The following is a 24026-nucleotide window of genomic DNA, read 5'->3' as shown; positions in this document are numbered from 1 at the left end:
AAAATATAAATTAAAAAAGTGCCTAACATTCTTTCCACCCTATCACACTTTTACATTTCCATTCAAACAGCTGAAATTCATTTTTTCTGTTTGTGCTTAGTGCCTCAATAATAATATGAGATACATGACAGGATTCCACCCAACAAGTCAATGAATAAAACATCAGGAACATGTTAAAGAAATAGCAATGTATTTCTTTCTGTTAAAAGCTTATTGTTAAAAACAGAATTAGAAGCAAGACCTTTCCATGTTGAAAGACTACTGCCAAGTGTGATGACAGTTCAATTTTTTTTTCTCCCTCCAGTAACAGAACTTTTTGAAACTCTAACATATTGGGTCACTCACCGTGAAGGTCCACTTCCACCATTACCCCACCATATGCACTACCTCTCCCTGCACACCTGGAATCTTTCAAGAGTTAAGAAAAATTAGACTATTTGTTAAATAACTAACTTGCCCTTCCCCTACTGCTCTGAGAAACCTGAGTAAAGTTTCTATAGACAAAGTATTTAAAAACAGCTCGTAGCAATGTGTTTTAAAATTCATTCGTAAGTAAAATGAGGACCAAATGGGCATTATTCTTGGCACGATATTACCAAGCAGAGGCTGCTGCCAGATGAATTCCCTAGGCTCTGAGTAAAAGAACTGGAGCAATTCCTTGAAACAAGATGGAAAGATCTCCTGTATGTTCCTGTAACTCATCTCTGATTATTAGCTTCCTTTAATACACTGCAAGTGTCCCAGATCAGTTTTTAAAACTATTTGAAAAAACTGACCAAAGCTTCACAACATTTTATATTCCTTCCAATTTACTTTATGACAGTGGTGGTAAGGTTACATAAAGTTCATATGGAGGGAGAGCAAATTAGGGAATTTAGGAATCTATAAATGAAAACATGTTGACTAATATATACCAGAGGATTTACTAAAGTTATATTGCATTCTCCTTGCACCCCAAAGAAAGTTGAGAGAACTGAAAACTGGTTGAAAGACAGTATCACTACATTATGTCACTAATGTTCCCTTAATAAAAGGAGTGCCTAGTAACAAAAACCCAAAACATATAATCACAGCTCTTCCTTTTCATTAACTTGGCAAATATACTAAAAATACCCCTTAATGTTCTGTTGAGCTGGTAATACAAGATAATACTCTCTAAAAGATTTTGAAGAGGGAAAGTACATCCACAATTGTACAGTTAGAAGGCTAGGTTCTTGAAAGAACTGAAAGACACTGTACATCCTGCTCCTTTTTAAAAATATCAGAACAAACAGCAACTAACAATAACATCTCTTTTCCTTTAGTGAGGATTGAACAGATTGCAATGAGGCTAGTGAATTCACTGGACACTTGAGAGAAATACTCTCATAATCAGACGGACTAGAAATAGTACAGATCTTGGTAAAGATCTTTCCTGCCTAACAATAACTGCAGCAATCAAATTCTCTGCTGGTGATTTAAACTTTATGGGAAGATAACTGACACTAAAAAGAATTAAAGTTACAAATTTAAATAGTTTTGGGTCATATTTAGTTATGATTTAGTGTATTTAAAATATAAAAGACTCATTAATGAAAATATGTGTGGACCTTTCAGTACTCAGGAAAAACTATTTTTTCTATCCAAAAATGTGATTCCAAAAAACAGCCTTAGCTCTGCACACTGATTCCCACCATGCTACCAGAAACCCTCTTACATGTGCTATAGATATAAATGAAGTATGGACTACAAACTTTTAAATCACTACTCATCCACAGCATGTAGCTCTCAGACCATCCTCTACTTCACCATCTATTAGCCAGAAATTCCCACATCTTCCCCCTTATCCTCTATATAAAGAGCAGAGAATACACCCTCCCCAAGTTAATCACCTAGCTGTGACCAGGAGACAAACATCTTTCTCCCACCCATCCACCATTCCAAAGTCAAAAAACAATCTGTCCTGCTAACCACCCTAGCCATATTCCTACTCCAAGTTAAAGACCTCACTTTCCAAACACAGACCACACATCTATCTTCATTCAATTAACTATAGTCAGAGGCTGAGGGTTGCAAAAAACCAAAAACAAAACAAAAACCAAAAAACACAACCCCAAAAAACATTCAAATCAGGCTAATAATTAAACTGTTCACCATAGAGAGGAGAAGCAGACAGCAAGTCTGTATAATGTAATACTGGTATTATGGTTATTATGAGAAGCAACTTATTACAATATGCCTGTTAAATGGATATTAGACAGTTTTTCAGGGGTGGAGGCGGTTGTTTCATGAATACACAATGATATTTTCTACATTAATATTTATTTTAGAGATGTCATCTGTGTATGCTTGAATATGCATATGTACACTGAACTGTCCATTTCCACACATGCAAATGCTCAGTCTTGCAGAAGGGAATTGCTTGTTTTGAAAGATTAACTGCAAAGTTTATTATAAATACACAATAGCAATCTTGATTTAAATAAAGTTCGTCTATTAATTTCCTTATTTAAAGAATGCAAGGCCAGTAGACATTTTAGGAATAAGACAGGGTCCCTACCTTCCTCTCTTGCATCTCTGATTGAAACCCAGAAGTTCAAACTCCACAAGACACCTGGTTCCCTAGACATATGTTATTAATCTGCGGAGTTCACAAGCTTTGCATGATTCTCACCACCCCACGAGCTACAGAGCTTTAGAACTTGAAATCCCCAATTTCTATTCTTCCTTATCTTGCACTACCTTGTGGAGCTTTTCCTCAGCATCTCCTTGCCTTGCACAGACTTTATAAAGCACAAATTGGGCCATACAGACTTTAAAGCACAAGTCACTGTACCAAATGATAAGCAGATTTTTCTAGTTGTCTTCACATTGCTATCCTATGCTCTAGTCAAAGTAAGTATATACTGTTTCAAGTTTACAGTCAAACTTTTTTTAAAAAATCCCCACAAATGAAAAAAAGTTTGATATATGAATATCATTTCAAAAATTTAATCATCTCCAAGTTATGGATGTTTAAAAAAATAGGTTTTAAGCTTGCCAAAGAAATCCTCAACTGTTCTGAAAGTAATCATAAAAAATACTTTTCCAGTGCAAACTTTTAAAGGGCATAAATTTAAACACTTATAAGTTAAAACTACCAATATTAGAGAGAAAGTTGCTGCTGAGCAACTCCCACACCACCATTTGGTCCTGGGAAGGTCCTAGATGGATTGTCACATCCAGGGCCAGATAAACCCACCTAGGCAAAGGTACACTTCTCCCACCCTGCTGTGGAGGGGAGGCGTGGAGGGGGTTGGGGGGGTGGGGCAGGAGAGAAGAGGAGAGCAAGCCCACCATGTATTCAGCCTGCAGCGGTGGCTCCTGTTCCAGGGTGCTGTGCCTGGCTCCCCACTCAGGGCACTGAGACCTGGTGCAAGAGGTCAGAGCACTGCTCAGCTTTCACCTGGCTGTCCCATCATCATACGAGGGGGGTTGGGGACAGCCAGGCCAAACCTGAGTGGCGCTGCGACCCTGCATGCCTGGTTGCAACACCACACACACAGATTTGGTCCAGCCCAGGGCCTCCCCTCCACATCAGCCAGGATTAGGGTTGTGGGGTGAGGGTGGAGTGTGTTTATACCTAATGGAGAGTCACAAAAAAGGACAAAAACTGCAGCTAGTTGGCCTCGAAACCACAGAGGAAAACCATAAAAAACCAGAGACTAGAACCCTCATCGTTTAGCTTCATAACCACAATGTTCTTTCTACCACTGGACTTCAGAGAAAACATCTTTTACAATACAATATAGGAAGCTTATGCTTTTTCTGAAATGTAACCAGCTATTAGCTGGCAGACTTCTTACAAAAGTATAACCAATAAAACAATTGTGTAACAATACTACAATTGGTAGAATAGTTTCTTCAATTACAGTTCATACATGAGTTAGAGGAGTTTTAACCGTATAGAAACAGTTAATTGTGCAGAAAGGAAAAGCTGCTTTTAAGCTCACAGTATAGAATGAAATGTTAGGTAGAAACAAAATTTCAGGACTAAATTTTTAAGACCTATAACTAAAAGCAGTTTGACTAATTCTCCTCAAACATTACAGAAAAATTCTCCTTAGCCTTCAGTGTAAATGGCAATTGCGTGGCCAAACCAATTTTGTTAGCCAAAGCTATAAGGGTGGGAGGTGTTAAAATAGGCCTTTATAATAGCTCATGACTGTATCCTTAAACATGATCTACAAACAACTTAAAGGATGGCTTGTGTCTGTGTGTGTGTTTTCTTATTAACAGGAATGTCAAAAGTTTCATCTTCCCTGATTTGCTGGAGGACCTCTTGATATCTCCAGATGTTTACTATGAGCTGTCACACCATACCCTAATTGAAGGACCAAGGATATGGAATATTTAAACAAAGGCTTCCTTTATACCAATGCTCACTAGTCTTTGACCTTAACCAGGCAGTTACAAAAACCAAACAAAAAAACCCAGTTTGAACGGTACACCGAAAAATGTTTCCCCTCTCAAATGTACAGCTTCCATTCCCTTTGCTCTAGCTTTGTCACCATTTCACTAGCTCTCCAGTCACCACAGAAGTTCCCAATGTAGAATAGAGCTAAATGTAAAAAACCAAACTTTCGGGACTTCTTTACATACCACAAACAAAAAAGGGCCCAACTCCATTTATTGCCCTTTAACAGTCACCTTTAATTTTGAAGGGAATATACTCTCTCCATAATGGTTCCTGACTATTACAACCTTTACTATGGACAAAATACTGTCCCTCATCAATCATATTTAAGAAAAAGAAAGTTTAAATCAGTAAAGTAGTTTTTAAAACATATCTGGAGTTTATTACTAACCTACAAACTGTATGCTCTTGAATTGTGTTGCTCATAACTTAAGCAAACACTGCATATGAATTATAAGTACCTTGTTGCTCTTCCTCTTCTTCACTAGATGAGGCCAAATAAGCTTGAAAATCCATGTCAAGAAGTTCATCTTTTTTAAAATTTCTGTGTAGCGAAGTTACTCTTTCATGATCTGTCTCATCCCATGTGATATCTACCTTTAGGAAAAAAAGACATATAAAATGTAAAAGTTAAAGTTTAAGTTTTTGCCCAGAGTGCAGTTTGTAATACTTCCTATTACAAGTTTAACAAGAGAAAAAACAAACAGACTACAAAGAAAAAAAAAAAAATCAAAGGGTATCACTGACATTTCATTTCAAAAGTCAACTGACTTTTTGGTAACAGGATTTTATGCATTTAAGAACCAGTCTTAACTAAGGAGCTGCTACCAAGCATCTCCATAAAAATCAAGTAGATATAAACAATCATTAATAACTTAATTACAACATATTTTCATCTAATGTACCCTATGCATAGTATTTAGTTTCTTCTAGTGTTCCCTATATGCCCAAAATTTCAATGAGTTTTAGCTATCTGGAAAAAGTCTGAAGAGTCTGCTATTGCATAAATAAGATCATTTGTGATAAAACAGGCAAGAAGCGGTGCTATATTTCTTAAAATACACAGGTCAGTCCAATTAATATTTTCTTTTAAATAATCAAATTTCATTCTATATTCAAACTGAAAGTGGGGTAAATTTAAGGATGATAAACACTATTGTTCATTTATAACAATGAGGTTGAATCCGTTTAAAGCGTGAAACTCAGTCTTAACTATAGTCACAATCTATGCCTCGGTAACATACACATACAAACAGGGGTAGGCAACCTTTTAGTGGTGTGCCGAGTCTTCATTTATTCACTTTAATTTAAGGTTTCGCATGCCAATAATACATTTTAACGTTTTTTAGAAGGTCTCTCGCTCTATAAAAGTCTATATATTAACTAAACTATTGTCGTATGTAAACAAGGTTTTCAAAATGTTTAAGAAGCTTCATTTAAAATTAAATTAAAATGCTGATCTTACACCACCGGCCCGCTCAGCCCGTTGCCGGCCTGGGGTTCCGTTCACTTAGGCCGGCAGCGGGCTGAGCGGGGCCTGCAGCCGGGACCCCGGCTGGCAAGGGGCTGGCAGCCAGAACCCCAGACCAGTAGTGGTCTGAGCGGGGTTGGCGGCCAGGACCCCAGACTGGCAGTGGGCTGAGCGGCTCAGCCCGCTGCTGCTCTGGGGTTCCGTCCGCCAGCTCCTGACAGCTAGGGTCCCGGCTCCCGGTCTGGGATCTCGGCCTGCCAACACAGAGTGGGTACCTACCTTCTCCCTGGTTCTAGCCATTCTCTTCCCCTCTCTGCACTGAGATGAGGGTGGGAGTGTGTTGAGAACAGGGCTGGGAGTGAAGGAGCTGGCTGAGGGTTGGGGTGCAGGATCTGGCCAGGAGCTAGAATGAGGGAGGGGGCTCAGGGTTGGGGCAGGAGGTTTGGGTGTGGAACGTTTACCTGGGCAGCTCCCATTTGGTGCGAGGGGTGCAGGTGGGAATGGGGAGGTGGGGTGCAGGAGCTCCCATTTGGTGCTCAGGGTGGGAGTGGGAATGTGGGGGGTGCAAGAGTCAAGGCTGGGGTTGTGGGGCGGGGGTGCAGAGGTCAGGGCAGAGGGCTGGGAGCGTGTGAGGGGGGTGCAGGGGTCAGGGCAGAGGGCTGGGGTCATGGGGGTGCTCCCAGCCCCCTGCCCTGAGCAGCTCAAGGCAGGGGACTAGAGGGGATATGCCCTGATTCCACCCTTCTTCCCTAAGGTCCCCGGAGCAGAGAGGTGCGCTGCGGCTCTGCTTTTTCCTCTCCTCCTCCATAACAAGGGCCATCAGCTGATCAGCTGCAGAGAGGGAGAGGAAGAGGGGCAGGAACCCCACATGCTGGGGAAAGAGGTGGGGGAAGGGGGAAGCTTGCCTGCCCTGCAAGGAGAGCATGGTGGGCAAGGAGTGGAAAAGAGCAGGCCGGGCCAGGCAGGATTTTTAGTGGCACGCTGCTGTCTGCCCGGGTCTGGCAGGCAGCAGCGTGCCATTAAAATCTGGCACACCATGCCATAGGTTGCTGACTCCTGACATATAATATCTATTTGATGTGTACATCTCCACAATCCTGAGTATATGCAGGGATCCTTTCTCCATTATCACCAGTGCCACCAATCTATTATTTACATATCTTATATAAACCAAGAAAAGCGAAGCTCAACCAATTACGAAGGGTTACAAAAACACTGTTAAGATACCTTTGATGTTCCCATAGCAGCAGATGTGAAGTACTTTGGTTTATATGCAGCTCCATCCACTTCAGAGGCTATGTCCTTTGGCTCATCATCAAATGTAACATCATCTGGAATAAATCTTAAAGGGAAAGAAGATGTCTTGTTATTCAAACACATATTGTGATGTTTCAAAAGAACAAATAGTTATAGGCTCAGCTTCTCTCTAATTAAAACCGTGCACATTAATATAGAAGAATCTGCTAGGATAAGAAGTGGATAAGCCCAAAGAGAGCAACATTCAGGAAAAGGATAAAAGCCATATCAGACAAGTTAATATTTGCGGTTTGCACTGTACATTCAATTTCTACATCCTCCGTATTTTATAAAATATTGTGAAAAAGGTAAGTCAAATTAATTTTTGAAAAGAATTACAATTTAAGTTAAATTGATTACTCTGAATTTTTAAAATGTAGTGCTTTGCATACGGCCAGCATAGGCATGGAATGCTTCCAACAGGTATGATTTGTAAGTAAACTATAACTCATTAAAACAGGATAGATTAGAGACCTTAGGATGCATTTTTTTTTTTTTTGGGCCAGGAATGCCTACGGGGGGAGGGATAGCTCAGTGGTTTGAGCACTGGCCTGCTAAACCCAGGGTTGTGAGTTCAATCCTTGAGGGGGCCATTTAGGGATCTGGGGCAAAAATTGGGGATTGGTCCTGCTTTGAGCAGGGGGTTGGACTAGATGACCTCCTGAGGTCCCTTCCAATCCTGATATTCTATGATTCTATGACATGGGCAAACAACACTGATTAAAAAATGGAAGTGAACCAGTTAAAAATATCAAGTATGAGTGGGATTATTAAAATAACCCTAAATCTATCACTGAACATATTTATGTGTTTCCTGGAAGATCAAGACACAGAATATGTACAACATAACGTTTAAGGAGACAATCTCTCAACTTTACTTCTTAATTCTCATATTCTGACCACAGCATTTTTGAGACGAGAGGAAAACACCTTTATAAGAACTAACCTTACTTTTCTAAGCCCTATCTGCTCTTTCAGGATAGATCTACTAGAACAGTTCTGATTATTTTCAGTATTGTCACAAATTAGGAAAGAAAAATAAAGCAATTTTGAAGACAAGTGGAAGTCAATATAAAGCTGTGAAATCCTACAGAGATATTATCTTAAAAAAATCAGAAAGCGGTCTGAAAATTGTTTATATACTATTTTTACACAATGCTTATATCTAGAGAATATTTTCCCCCTTTCAGTTAGCCAACTTCGTGCATTTGACTGAACTTGGTGTAAAGACAATTTTGTTGTTTCCCATGTTGTGTAGGTCAATAAGGAGAAACATTGTTTAAAAATAGAAAATATGATTGTAAAGTCATAACTATTAGCTGTGGGATCTCATGTGTATTTTTAATGCCTGAAACTATTTAACCTCATTTTAAAAAACTGAGTAGGGTTCAAGTAGATTATGTCCCTTGAAATGCAACTGCCTAACGATGAAAGCTACCCAGTCCACCTCCAAAAACATCTACTTTTCTAATTTAATACGTTAAGCAGAAAAGAAAGGCAGGCTCTGGGGAGTCTCAAAAAGGTTCCTGTGCTGTAAGACAAGATCTTTCTAGGATGTGAAAGTTTCATTAACAGGAACACAAAAAGTATATGTCTAAGTCATTTCCTTTGAAATACAACACCTAGTGTCTATGAGGTAATACACCTTCGCTTTTTTCCATCACGTGCAATTAAGCCCTCAACAACACTGGGATCTAACAGAGATGATTTTTATTGACGATGGCACAACAGAATTCTTCCCTGTGCAAACAAAGGAATAGTCTGGTGACAAAGTAGGACTGTAGTTTAGCCTCCTGCCTTCTTAAAAATATGAGGTTTGAAGTGATCAAGCTTTGACTTTGAATCATAAAGCCTGAGAACAAAGATGCACAGCCTGAAAACAATAGCAGCTATACATTTGCTATTCATTGAACCAACTGTAATAAAGGAACCAGTTCATCTCGTGCCTCAGGTGAAGGAAGCAAACCAATCATAAGACAGTTACGGTGTTTTTCTATTAGCATCCTATTGCTTTACTTGACTGTAGAAGATGACTGAAAAAGCAGCTGTAGTAATATTTGTATCTTGAACCCCTTTTAAAAACAGTCTCTTTAAGGTGGGATTTTTGCTTTTTCTGACAAAGCCAGATATAACCAAAATGCATGTTTTATTTCCAAGGTACTATACAGTTTTGCTAAGTTTGATAGAAGAATGATTCAGTTTATTTCCAATTTTTTAAACTTGCTTTAAATTTTTGTTAAAAAAAACACAAACACCATTTGCTTTACCTGAGATCTACAAAAGAACAGCTACTTTCAAATTCCAGTCCATCACACTCCTCATAAATTTTATTGGCTGTTTCAGGAGAATCACATTCTACCACTGCATAGAAGTATTTCAGTCGTTTGAACTGATAATCCCTCAGTTTTTCCGTATAAATACTACAAAAGTGAAGACAACATCCAAATAACTTTTGTTAAAACAATGACACAAAGTTGCAACTTCAGAAATACTTTTCAAACTTAACTTCTTAAAACCATATATTACCAACACATGGGCCTGACTTTGCAAAAAGATCAGATCTTATGCTACATAGAGTCCCACCAACTTCTATGGGACTCTGAACAGATATGCATAAAGGTTTAACTGCATAGATGCCATTCCATAGATGCCACAATCAGGATAGTGTGTTGAAGAAAGATTTTCCTTAATGCTGATTAGTAAACATGTGATAGGACTAAGCCTCTTCTTGATAACGTAGGTACAAATTTTGGCAGCAAAAAAGTCTTGCCTTGTGCTTGCTTAAGAATCAAGTTTTAGAGAAGTATGCTGTGCATTAACTATTCCAGGTTTTCTCTTCTGTTACCATTATGACCATTTTACCACTGTTAAATATGAGTTTAACAATGGTTAAGTATGTTTAATTTAACTAAGTTTAAATATGACCATTTTACCACTATTAAATATGAGTTTAAAGTTGTTAACCTGGGAAAATTCTCCAGTTCATAAATAAGTGCACTTTCTGCATTTTCAATTTAATTGTATCCCATTTCTGTAACTCAGTCAATTATGATTTTACTCATTGGTATGGGATATCACCATCTAGTGGTGAAAAATAACTCACACAGTCCCACTACATTTTCCCCATGTCTTTTACTCAAAATGAGCTATTTGTATAAACTAATCCCTATCTAAGATATAGACATGCACAATGTCTGAAAAACTATTTAATTTTTAAAGTAATTAAAATTTTATGGTGTTATTTACAAAAACTGTCTTCACCACACAAACTTCTTAGCTATTTGCTAAGTGGCTAAAAAAATATTGCACTTTATTAAATACTAAGGTATCGCTCTGTGAGATGCTGAATGTTTTCTGTTAGAAGCTAAGTCCTCAAGGTGGAAACATGTCAAAACAGTCTTTTTGATCATTTCTTACTTTGAGCTAGCATGTAAAGGTTAAAAGGTAGATTTAAGTTTTAGCAAGCTACACTCAAATGCTGCAAGCTGATCCATGCAGATGAACCTCTGCATCCAGGTGGATTCCCACAGCCTGCATGGAACAATTTACACAACTGGGGCCTTAAGTTTTATGTCCCAACAAATTTATTCAAGTATATGATGTGATGATGAGTCAGATTCAATTAAAAACACCCTCTGAAAAACCAGAAAGCATTAAAAAAAAAAAAGGATAAAATATAAGACTTCCATAATAATGTTAAAAATGTATTAAGAGCATGGTATTTGCAAATGAGGCCTGCTACTATCAACCATTTGTAATTTAAATTAATACCAGTCTTTCTCTGTGGCATCCTCTGGAAGACTTAATAGTTCTACAGGTCCTTGCAGCTCCTCCTCTTTCAATCTCTGCTTTCCAAACTCTGAAGGATAAATCTACGAATATACGAAACAAAAAAGGTTATAACCCAATTGCACAGATGCAGTGTACAGCATCCAAAAGAAAAAAAATATATATCAAGCCAGGAGTTCGGAGGATCACTTTTTTTTTTTCAAGTGAGAAAACATTAAAGGATCCAATCCTGCAAACACTTACACATCTGCTTAAAAATTAAGCATACAAGTAGTTTCAGTGACTTCAATATGACTACTTGTAGGAATAAAGGTAAGCAACTATATAAGTGTGTTCAAATTAAATTGACGTACTAATACATAACATTAACTTGTGATTACAGAATTAATGTTCAGCGATCAAATAATTGAAGTGACACAATCAATTTGGAATCAATTGCCAAAAAAAGAAAAAAACAAACAATGAAACTATTGAATTACTATACTTGAGCTCAATTCCCCTGCTAGTTTTCACTGTTTTACTGTCTAAGGCCCTGATCCTGCGAGCTGATCCATTCAGGCAAGACTTTATACCCTCCTACAGAACCTTACACAGAAATTGATCAGACTCCACTCAGGTTCAGGGGTCTAACCATGCAGCTCAGGTTGCAGGATTGGAGTTATGTTTGTTTTCTGCTCTTCTTTTTCTCTGTGTTAAAGACCCATACAAAAAAAAAAAAAAGCGAAACTGACTAAACAGAAGCAGTGGAACAGAATACAAAGTAATCATGCTTAAAAAAATCAGAAAGATACTTCTCTATAATCCATCATTTACAGTACTCAATAGGAACAAAAAGTAAGACAGAAGAGTGCTTAGATTATGGGACGTTTAGATGAGAGAGCATTAAGTGCCCAATTAATTTGTCTCATTCAATTTATTATGTAAAGAATAGTACAACTTTGCCAATTCTTTTGGTAGCAAACATCAAATGCATTTGGTAGGGAGAGTGTAAAAACCCTAAACAAAGAACACAAACAACCCTTACACTATCACAAAACCAAACAAAATACAGAAGACCAAAGCTGCTCAGACCGCCTAACTTTCAGCACTCTAAACCCAACCTCTTATTACATATATTTCTACTCCAGGAAATACTCCCCAAGAGGAATTAATGTAATGGATTTTATGTAGTAAATGCTCAGATGAAAGCAATCTTTAAACACTGTAGCTATTTCACTCACACAACCTTGTAACATCAATCTTCTGGTCCAGGGTAACTTAATAGATTTCATGGTTATGAAAAAATATCTTTACGCAATGACTAGTCAATGCAATGTTACATGAATAATTGTGTTTTGAAAAAATGGAATCAATTCAATTGTAACTGAAAGTTTGTGACAAAAACATTTATTTTTAGTAGTAGATTGAATGCCAGAGACACTATTCCTATGTATCAGAAAACAATACACTATTTCACAGTAAAAAGCCTGAACAGAGTTACTGGGGTTAGTTATAAATACTGGTGATGTTGCAGAAATACTATTTCCCTCATAAGAAATCTACAACTAGAATTGAGAGAAAACTTGCACATCCACCCTGGCTGTGCATTTTCAGGTGAACCAGATTTGTAGTTTACTTAAAATGCGAAGTTAGAGCTACAGTGCTACACACACACACACACACAGAGTTTTTGGAGTATAAATTACTCATTTAGTGACAATACTGCTCTGTTTCTGTATATTACATACAAAACTACATTAAAAACAAAGTCAAGCACTCAAAAGTCAGGAAATACCAAAATTAAGGTTGTCTGTGTATATGCATTGTGATTGTCTAATTATATGATCGCATTTTCCCCTCCCCCAGAACCTTCACTTCGTTCTTTTTAACGAGGGCAAAACATATTTTTTCCTAGCCTCATTCTCAGAAATGGCCAAACCATTTTGGCTGAAATTTTCCAAAAAAGGTCAGCCTGAGGTAGACACCCAGCATAAAAAGTTTCAACTCAAATGGATTAAGTTTGGCAAAGTTACAAGTAACTGAAAGCAGGGTCTTATAATGAGAAGCATTAGGCAGCCAAGATTTTAGATGGTGCGACCAGCCTCACCTATAACACGGGATAGAATTTTAGAGAATCTACTGTATGAACTAAGGAAAATTAAGCATTTGAACTTTATGCTACTTTTGCACATAGGACTTCTACTCCTATTAGTGTTAATGGAAATGTTGTCACTAAATTCAGTGGTAACAGGACTGAGACCAATGTCACAAATAAAAATTAAGCTGTGTCAGCTTATCATCCCACACGAACACCCACCAATGGAAGGGAGAGTGTGGAGCTATAGCCTACGTTTATTTTATAAAGGACCAACACAAATCAATTGAATAGGGAGAGGAGAAACGAAGTCAGCAGAAGGAATGGGAAAGAAAAGCAACTTGCTGGAATCAAAATTCACTTTTATTTTTATTTTCAAATAGTTCTTACCTTTACAGAAAATATAACACCCCCTTTAGGTATGAAAGAATTAAACAGAGCCAGTAGGTCTTTAGCCTTCAGCCTATCCCAGTCCATGTTGCAAACTGCCAATCTACTTGTTATCTACATTGAAGAAGAAGAAGGCAAAAATATATTAATTGTAATAAGATTTTTGGGTGCTGATTGCTGAGAGGAAACGTCTTATTTTCCAGTTACTGTCCCTTGATGAAGTCACACTGTGTTGAACTTTAGAGAAAAACATAAGAATGACATCTCCCACAACACCTGATATCACTGACACGTCCATGGTTCTTAAGCAGTTACTACAGAGCAAACAGAAATGTTCAATAAACGGGCTTTACTATTTTTCAAACATACAATGTGCTCTATGATGGCCTTTATCTTTCACTTTCCTAGAATGCATCTACTGTTTCTGACAACAGAACTACAGACAGCTTCTACTGCTTCTTACCCACAGCTCTAAAGCTTTTAATTTTGCAAATTGAAAATGTGACCTTTCATTTCCCCAGGGAACTTCTGCAGACCTAAAAGGAAATAGATCCCTTCCTGACAAGAGCTGACAGCAACAGGTCCCCCTGAAGCAATGTTGGAAAAAAGTTTAACTGCTAGCACAGAAGGGACAAGACTGTTTTCAGCACCATTACAGGAAGCATGACTTCCAGTTCGATCAGCAGCGGAGGCACCAGGGATGTCTGTCTGCATTTGATGACAGACAACATTACAAAACAAACTTGAAAGGCTAACTTTTTAAAAATGAAAACCTTAAAATCTGATAAATGGCCCACAACAGCGGCTCTCAACCTTTCCAGATTACTGTTCCCCTTTCAGGAGTCTGATTTGTCTCACTTACCCCCACATTACACCTCCCTTAAAAACTACTTGCTTACACAATCAGACATAAAAATACAGAAGTGTCACAGCACACTTATTGAAAAATTGCTAACTTTCTCATTTTTACCATATAATTATATAATAAATCAATTGGAATATAAATATTGTACTTACATTTCAGTATATAGTATATAGAGCAGCATAAACAAGTCATTGTCGGTATGAAATTTTAATGTGTACTGACCTCACTAATGCTTTTTATGAAAACTAAGCAAACATCTGAATGAGTTGATGTACCCCCTGGAAGACCTCTGTGTACCCACAGGGGTACATGTGCCTACAGTTGAGAACCACTGGCCTAGAGTATACCCCCCCGACACACTTACCAGAGAAAACTTTCAGCACACTAATGGTGAACGAAGTTTTTAACTCTGTCTAAATAAGCTTCAGAGGTCATAATCGAACAACATGAAATACTCCTTCCAACAAAGGACCAAGAGCACTACCATTGAGAGATGCAGAAATGAACTGAACTGATGTATCTCACATTAGCACTACATTGCTCACTCTTAGGCAGCCAACATGTCTAATTGTTTCAAACAAAGGAATACTATGAACTAATAAGTAATTAGCAGGGCTGTCAATTAATCTCAGTTAATGCCCATGATTAACTGAAAACAAAATTAACATGTTAATTTTTTTAATGGTGTTAATCACATATATCTGGGCAGGGAGGGAAGCATCAGCTGTGGAGGGACCTGACCTGACAGGGACCTGTGGAGGGACCAATCCACCTCCAGACAGCGGGGAGGAGAGGGGAGGGGAGAGGAGAGGAGAGAAAAGTGGCTCCTACCCCAGTTCTGGCAGAGAGGAAGGGATCCTGACCCTGCCATACCCCAATGCCAGCCCTGCCCCATGCCCCAACACCCCTGGCCGCCTCCTTGCTCTGGGGACCAACCCCGCCCCTCAGTCCCACACCATACTCCAATGCCTCCGCTAGCCCCTCACTCTGGGAACTGACCCCCACCCCCACCCCCACCATGCCCCTCAATCCAGGGACTGACCCTGCGCCACCCTCAGCATGCCCCTTGCGCTGGGCACTGAACTCACCACCACACTGTGCCCCAGTGCCCCTGGCCAGCCCCTCACTCCAGGGGAACCCCATAGAGAAGAGGAGCTTGGCGAGTTCAGCCTCCCTGCAGCAGCCTCTCCTCCCCTGCCGCCCCGTCCCGGAGGTAAAATCCACTCACTCTTGCAAACAAGGGCTCGCTCAGCTGAAAGGTGCCCACCTTGCTCAGTAAAAGGAGAGCCTGGAGAGTTCAGTACCAGAAACCACGCTTCCAGAGGCAGCGGCGAGATACCTCCCTCACGCTCCTCCTGCACAAGTCACTGCCTGCTCCCCCACCCCTGTAACCCCTTGTCCTCCCGGACAATTCTCCTGCACAAGTCATTGCTTCCCCCTCCCCCCGCCCACTGAATGCAGATTTCTAAGATCAAACTCTCTTCCTCTTTGGACAAGAGGCACGCCTGGGGAGCTCAGAAACTCAATACAACAGGAGCAGCATCAAGAATTCACCCTTCTCCTGCACAACTCACACCCCTCCCATCTCTAGAATACTGATTTTCCAAGATAAAAAAAAATCTTAACCCTTCAATAAGCCAACACTCCTCTAAATAAATAATGAAATAATTTAAATAATAATATTTATACACTATTTATAAATATTTATACACACTAAATAATAAACAGGGCTGTCGATTAATCGCATTTAACTCATGCGATTAACAAAAAAATTAGTTGCGATTAATTGCACTGTAAAGAAACAGAATACCAATTTATTAAATATTTTTGGATGTTTGATTTTAATTACAACACAATACAAAGTGTACAGTGCTCACTTTATATTATTTTTAATTAGAAATATCTGCACTGTAAAAATGATAAAAGGACTAGTATTTTTCAGTTCACCTCACACAAGTATGGTAGTGCAATCTCTATCCTGAAAGGGCAACTTACAAATGTAGGGTTTTTTGTTACATAATTGCACTCAAAAACAAAACAACATAAAACTTTAGAGCCTACAAGTCCACTCAGTCCTACTTCTTGCTCAGCCAATCGCTAAGAAAAACAAGTTTGTTTACATTTACGGGGCGTAATGCTGCCTGCTTCTTATTTACAATGTCACCTGAAAGTGAGAACAGGCATTCACATGGCACTACTGTAGCCGGCATTGCAAGGCATGTACGTGCCAGATATGCTAAACATTCATATGCCCCTTCATGCTTCGGCCACCATTCCAGAGGACATGCTTCCATGCTGACGATGCTCGGGGGAAAAAAAAAGTGTTAATTAAATTTGGGACTGAACTCTTTGGGGGAGAATTATATGCCTATTGCTCTGTTTTACTTCTATTCTGCCATATATTTCATGTTATAGCAATCTCGGATGATGACCCAGCACACGTTGTTCATTTTAAAAACACTTTCACTGCAGATTTGTCAAACGCTTAAAAGGTTTAAGAATCTAAAGTACCTTCCAAAATCTGAGAGGGACAAAGTGTGGTGCATTCTTTCAGAAGTCTTAGAAGAGCAACACTCTGATGCGGAAACTACAGAACTGAAACACCAAAAAAGTAAATCAACCTTCTGCTGGTGGCATCCGACTCAGATAATGAAAATGAGTATGCGTCGGTCCACACTGTTTTGGATCATTATCGAGCACAGCCCATCATCGGCATGGACACATGTCCTCTGGAATGGTGGTTGAGGCATGAAGGGACATACGAATCTTTAGCGCATCAGGCACGTAAATATCTTGCAACGCCAGCTACAACAACAGTGTCATGCAAACACTTTTTTCTCACTTTCAGGTGACATTGTAAACAAGAAGTAAACAGCATTATCTCCTGCAAATGTAAACAAACTTGTTTGTCTGAGCAATTGGCTGAACAAGAAGTAGGTTGAGTGGACTTGTAGGCCCTAAAGTTTTACACTGTTTTGTTTTTGAGTGTAGTTAGTTTTTGTACATAATTCTACATTTGTAAGTTCAATTTTCATGATAAAGAGATTGCACTACATTATTTGCATTAGGTGAACCGAAAAATACTATTTCTTTTGTTTTTTACTGTGCAAATATTTGTAATAAAATATAAAGCGAGCACTGTAAATTTTGTATTCTGTGTGGTAATTGAAATCAATATACTTGAAAGTGTAAAAAAATCCAAAAATATTTAAATAAATGGTATTCTATTAATCTTTTTAATCATGATTAATTTTTTTAATCACTTGACAGTCCTAATAATAAAGGCTAACCCAGAAGCAGCCAGAGGGAGGGGGAGGGCGGGAGGAGAGAAGCTTCCTGCACAATTCATTCCCCTACTGCATGCCAAAATCCGGAGGTAAAAATCTTTCCATATCCACAGCAAGGATTGAGTGGACTTCTAGGCTCTAAAGATTTACATTATATTTTTAGTGGTGTTATGTAAAATAAAAAATTAAAAAACCTACATTTGTAAGTTCAACTTTCATGATAAAGAGATTGCACTATAGTATTTGTATGAGGTGAATGGAAATACTATTTTTTCATCTTTTTACAGTGCAAATATTTGTAATCAAAAATAGTAATATAGTGAGCACTGTATACTTTGTGTTCTGTGTTGTAATTGAAATCAATATACTTGAAAATGTAGAAAGAAAAGGAGTACTTGTGGCACCCTAGAGACTAACAAATTTATCTGAGCATAAGCTTTCGTGAGCTACAGCTCACTTCATCAGATGCAACGAAGTGAGCTGTAGCTCACGAAAGCTTATGCTCAAATAAAACTGTTAGCCTCTAAGGTGCCACAAGTACTCCTTTTCTTTTTGCGGACACAGACTAAAACAGCTGCTACTCTGAAACTTGAAAATGCAGAACACACCCAAAAATATTTAAATAAAAATGGTATTCTATTATTATTTAATAGTGCGACGAATAGCGATTAATTTAATTGCTTGATAGCTTTAGTAATTAGCTACAAAAATTTTGCCACTCTGCTCATTTGATCGATCAGTTACAGTTACTTTATAACAATTTTTTCACTCAGAAATATCCTCTATTTAGTCTATGCTGTATACTATAGAATCACTGACTATTCCAAAACCTTACCTCATCTGCACGAGGAGCATCCGTATGCAGTTCTCTCCAGGCATGCTCGATCTCTGGTTCCTTTGGAAATATTTCAGACATATCATCTTCCTCTTCATCTTCAGAACTGGTTTCAATATTTCCTTTCCCCCTAGCCAGATCAGGCCCACTGTCACTTTCATCTTCTTCTGAATCACCATCACTATCTTCCCCTCCTGTTTCTCCATCATCTTCCGACTCCTCTTCCCCTCCTGTTTCTCCATCATCTTCCGACTCCTCTTCCCCTCCTGTTTCTCCATCATCTTTGGATATGGCACAATCAAAGCAGTCTTCGTTTTTAGAAATTTCATCTAACTGGCTTTTGTTGATGTTGCTTTGTTCATATGCAATAGCAGCTTTATTCACTGAAAAGGTTAATATCAAATTTAATATTATTTATGTGTATGCTGTTCGATAATGTGTACGGTGCTTTATGTAGAAAACGATAACTTGGTTCCTGTTGCAAGAAGCTTACAGTCTAAGTCATTACTCAGTTATGATTGTTTCTTTTTAAAAAAAATATACTTTTATATAGCTATATTGTATATATAAATAAATAAAAATCTGACACCTGGAGAGGCTACATCAGGCAAAAGGGGAAAAGAATACCCCAAAAGACTGAGTCATTGCAGATGGAGTCACTTGGATTTCAACACTCCAATTCATTAAATCTGAACAATGAATTAAACAGAAATATTGTGACCCAAGACGCTCTTAATGACAACTGACAAGGGGCTCCAGAAATCTCCTGATTCTGGTATATACATTGTGGTTCACCAAAGAATGCCACAATGTCTTAAACTGTCTATGCCTGGTAATTCTCTGAGTGTTCTGTAGATAAGAAGCTGGACATTGCAGGGAACACCCCAAGGACTTGGGGCTTAATGTGTACTATCTCAACCCGCACAGAGAGAATGCAGCCTGAGAGACCTGGAAGGCAGTGCTTGTGTTGCCAGAGGCTGGTGAACTCAGGGAGCTGATCCACAGCAGACATAGACAAGGGCAAGGTATCTCTGGGGAGAATCACAAAAATTATGTTAAAGTTATGATAAAACAGGATTCTGAGATTCTGTACTAAACTAACTGAGATGTAGTTGTATCTTTCCCCATTTGAAGAGAACCAGAATTTTCGAACTGTGTCTCAAAGGCCCAGTACTCCTGTGATAAATTAAGGAGAAGGAGAGGGGAGGTAGCTCCCTTTTATGATCACCCAGCCAGCCAGTTAGCTATAAAACCCCGGTTAGTAGCTGTTCTCTATTTGCTTACCTGTAAAGGGTTAACAAGTCCACAGGTAAAGGGAAGTGAGTAGGCACCTGACCAAAAGAGCCAATGGGAGGACTAGAACTTTTTAAAATTGGAAAAATAGCTTTCCCTTTGTGTCTGTTGTTCTCCAGTAAAGAGGGGAGCAGGGCAGCAGTTATGCTGTGAGCAGCTTTAAAACCAGGTATGAAAAAATCAAATCATACCTCAACCCTACTTTGCTGAAACCCCAAATATGTAAGTAATCAGGGAATGTCTAGGAAGACACGATTAGGGTTATATATTTTATTTCTTATTGGCTTGTGGACTCCTCTGTGCTAACCCCAGATGCTTTTGTTTTGCTTGTAATCTTTAAGCTGAACTTCAAAAGAGCTGATGCTTGATGCTTAATCTTGACGCTTAATTTTTGTAATTGTTTCTTTTAAGATCTAGCAAAAAACCTACGTTCCAAATGGATTTCCCTTCTTTTTTGGTTTAATAAAATTTACCTTTTTTAAGAACAGGATTGGATTTTTTTGTCCCTACGACATTTATACATATGTTGTTTAATTAGCTGGTGATTTCCTTTGTTTTCTTTCTCAGCTCTTCCTGGGAAGGGGAAGGAAAGGGCTTGAGTGCACCGCACAGGAAGGAATTCCCAAGTGTTCCTTCCTGGGTTCTCAAAAGGGGGTTGTTTTTTTTGCACTTGGGTGGTGGCACCATCTATCCATCCAAGGTCAGAGATGCGCTGTGACTCTGGGTGTTTAATACCAGCCTGGAGTGTCTAGTATTAATTTTTAAAAGCCTTGCGGGCCCCCACTTTCTGCATTCAAAGTGCCAGAGTGGGGAATCAGACTTAACAACTCCTAAAGAAGATTCTCCCTTAGCTCAAGTGATGGGTGGGCACCTGTGCTTCTGAAGCAGAAGAATCAGAATTCTATCCTGCTACAATTACGAAGCATCATGGCTACAGAGTGCAGCACAGTGATAACCACAAAATGTTTGGTGGCTACAGAGATGTTACAAAATATTGCTACTTCATTAAGACAATAATAATTCGAAGTTTGAACATGTGAAAATGAACTGTCCCGCCCACTCACCCTTTCTAGTAACAGTATGAACGTTATTTCATTCTAGTATGTTTTTTGCCAAAAGTTCTAAAAGCACATCACATCTTCAATCTCAGACTTTTGAATCAGGAAGTGTTTAACTGCTTTACTATTTAGTACCAATATGCAATCTGTTCCAAAATGCTTTGAATATTTTAAATTTTTCCTTCAAGTCTCAACATCAGGATAGTTTTAATCCTAAATAAGAAAACACACATTCATACATAAGACATTACACCAAAACTGCACCATCAATTTCAAGTTCTGAAATAAGACTGCAGCAATTAAAAATTATTCTGACAATACTAAGTACACTCTAGAAACATACACATTTTCTATATTTTTTAAAGTATGCTTTTCCCCTTTCTTAATGCAATGACTTAATAATCTGTACCAGTTCTCTTTTGAAACAGCATTCTTCCCAAAGTAAGGGCCTAAATCTGTAAACACATAGGAACGTTGATTAAAGTTGCTCACATGTTAAAGCAATTTTTGTTTGCAGGATCAGGCCTTAAGTTTCTTCCTAATTCCCTTGGTGAATGTATTGACAGATGTCTTTACCGTTTTATTCTTTCAAACTGTCCTAACAAATGTGAAACAGCTTTACCACTGGCCTTGTTTAAAAATTAGTCTCTCCCAATAAGATGAAACTCCACATATAGAGGAGATATTTAAAAGCAGAAATGGCTAGATTAGTTGTTTAAATGACTGATCTTGCAAGTCGGTCCAATAAGATGTCCTCACCCACTTTGTCTGATCTTGCAAAAGACAAACACATACTTTTAATAAAAAAAAACATATTCCTTAAATTTAACAAACCTGATTCAGTTTTCTTTTCCTCTAAAGAAAACTTTGTTTTGGGAGCCTTGACTGATTTAGTACTACTTGCTTTTGAAGTCTCTTGTTTGCTTAGAGATGAATCTGAGCTCATCACAATTTGTTTGTTTTTCCCTTTCCATACAAGTCCTTTATCATCCTGTGTAGGATCAATTTCTACATTAATTTTCTTACACTCCTTTTTCAACTTTGAGCTACATGAGCTGGCAATCCTCATGATGCTTTTCTGTCCATTCTGGGAGTCATCAGACTTCAATGGAGCTCCACATTTGTGGCCCATTTCCTGATAAACTATTTTGCTTTCCCCTTCAGTAGGTTTGTCAAGCAGTTTCCCAGAGTCTACTCCTCCTCTCAATTTTAACTTTTTTTTCTTCATTTTCTTTCCAGCAAATACTTTGGTGTCAACTCCTGAAAGATCGGAGTCTGAATCTGAAAGATCATAAAACCGTTTCAGATCCTCTGTAGAGCTATGGTTAATAGGGCGGCCTCTTTTATCAATAGTATATTTCAACTTAAACTTCTTGTCATGAAACATAGCCCGAAATCTTTTGTCAATCTTGATTTTGTGGTCTTTTTCTGGCATTTCCCAAAACCTAGGGTCCTTTGTAACATGGCTAAACCGCTGATCACTTGTCAGTTCCTTCTTGGATGCCATTTTTTGACAATTTTGCATCAGAACTTGATAAACCTAAAATGTAAAAATACACACAGACCAATAAACCATTTGTTTCTTAATATAGTGCTTAATATCAATGTTAACAAAATAAAATCTTATTTTAATGCATATTACTAAAATAAGTTATATAAATGTTGTATTAAAGGTAACAGAGCACGCAATATTTACTGACCTCTATAATTTTTAGATGTCAGGAAGGAATGAAGAAAGGCTGGATGAGAGGAAAACAATTCCTATTTAAAAAAGAATTCAAATTAATTCAATTCAAAATAATAATAAATAATAATAATAAAAGTTAAAAGTAGTTTCAGGTTCTATGTCTGTTCAAGTCACCATGCCAAATTTTGTGCTTTTGCAATAATAATTTTTTCTTATTGTTTAGGTTTGAATTTATTATTTTTAGAGGTGAGAATGCTATAGTCTTTTTTACATGTGCGAAGTAAATTGCTTATCCGCACATTTTAAAAAGAAAATAATGTTTGTGTACAGTAAGCACATTGAAGTAAATAACTGCTATTCTGCTTAACTGACTTTACCAAGACGTTGTGTAGGCAGCATAAGGGCACTCTCTGAAGTAACTGTACTATATAGCACAGTAAGGATCTCGTCCTAGAATTAAAAAATTATAAAATTATTCTCTTTCACCAGCTTCCCTCTATATAATCCCCCCACCCCTTACAGCTCTCACTCTGACTGTAAGGATGACAACGATTAACCAAATCACACTGAGGAACACTTGGCATCAAAATGCTTCCCTAAGAAATGAATGAAGATTTGAGAGAAGTACCCCAGCTGCTTCAGCAGCTACCCGTTCTCACAGTGGTTCACCACCAGCCCCGGCTTCCCACCCACAATGCGGGAAACCGATAAAAGGTCTGGAACCACTGAACAAGCTCAGCTCTAATGCTGAGCAGCTGGATAATCTTACGATTTGCCCTGCTGCTGTCGCCGTGTTTGCCCCAGGGTATTAGAGACACAAGGTGGAGGTGGGAATATCTTCCGTTGGACCAACTTCTGCTGGCGAGAGAGGAGCTGCGGAGCTCTGCAAAGCTCTTCTTTCGGGTCTCTTCCCCCCCGCAGAGGCTGGGCCAACAGAAGATGTTATCTCGCCCACCTGGTCTTCACTCTCAGTCTGGCAGCAGCCCGTGTCCCGGCTCCCTGCTCTCACCCAGCGGCCTGGCCTGTCTGAAGCCTGTCAGCAGCCGGGACCGGGGGAGGACGACGACGACTTCGATCGCTTCCCGCGGGTGTTTACACGAACCGCTTGCCCAAGCCTGGCCGAGGCCACTCCCGCGGGGCCTCGGGAGCACGCCCAGGCGGCTACCCGCACGCGGGCCTAGCCCTCAGCTTCGCGGCGTGCGCCGGGCGGGCAACGCCCCCGCCTCCCTCTGCTGCCCACGGGGCCTTCGCCGAACGGGTTCGGCGCAGCGTCTCCTCAGGGCCACGCGACCGGGGGCGGGGGCGGGGAGCGTATCCCCTAGGAGCCACGCGCTCCCGACCAACAGCTCGGCTCTACTCCCTTCACTCACCTGCTGCCGCTTGCCCAACGCCACCTCTCTCGCGCGCGCGCACACGCCACCTAGGAGCAGCTAGAAGTGCCCGTGCACGACAGACTCGGACAGCACAAATACACGACCCGGGGGTTCGTGTCACTCGAGCTTGTACGCATGCGCAGCTCTCTCTCGCTCACGCTCTCGCGGAGGTG

At 39.2% G+C, this 24026-nt stretch overlaps 1 protein-coding gene across 2 annotated transcripts in view; it reads right to left on the bottom strand.

Annotated features, from left to right (window-relative positions):
- ESF1 (ESF1 nucleolar pre-rRNA processing protein) overlaps positions 1-24019 on the bottom strand; it is a 68851-nt gene extending 44832 nt beyond the window's left edge. The window contains exons 1-10 of one of the 2 annotated variants that reach the window (XM_048842600.2): positions 23851-24019; positions 22858-22930; positions 22494-22554; positions 21628-22333; positions 18443-18825; positions 13456-13569; positions 10974-11074; positions 9470-9622; positions 7134-7248; positions 4897-5032 (exon numbers count right to left, since the gene is read on the bottom strand). In XM_048842600.2, the coding sequence (XP_048698557.2) occupies positions 4897-5032; positions 7134-7248; positions 9470-9622; positions 10974-11074; positions 13456-13569; positions 18443-18825; positions 21628-22318 (1693 nt within the window). In that variant the 5' untranslated portion in view covers positions 22319-22333; positions 22494-22554; positions 22858-22930; positions 23851-24019. The remainder of the gene's footprint in view (positions 1-4896; positions 5033-7133; positions 7249-9469; positions 9623-10973; positions 11075-13455; positions 13570-18442; positions 18826-21627; positions 22334-22493; positions 22555-22857; positions 22931-23850) is intronic. The other variant, XM_048842599.2, reaches the window with a different exon arrangement.
- Between the last annotated feature and the right edge of the window lie 7 nt (positions 24020-24026).

The sequence above is a fragment of the Caretta caretta genome, chromosome 3 (assembly GCF_965140235.1).
Source record: "Caretta caretta isolate rCarCar2 chromosome 3, rCarCar1.hap1, whole genome shotgun sequence".
NCBI lineage: Eukaryota > Metazoa > Chordata > Testudines > Cheloniidae > Caretta > Caretta caretta.
Note: the sequence above shows the minus strand (reverse complement) of the source record. Positions and strands in the feature narration are given on the sequence as shown.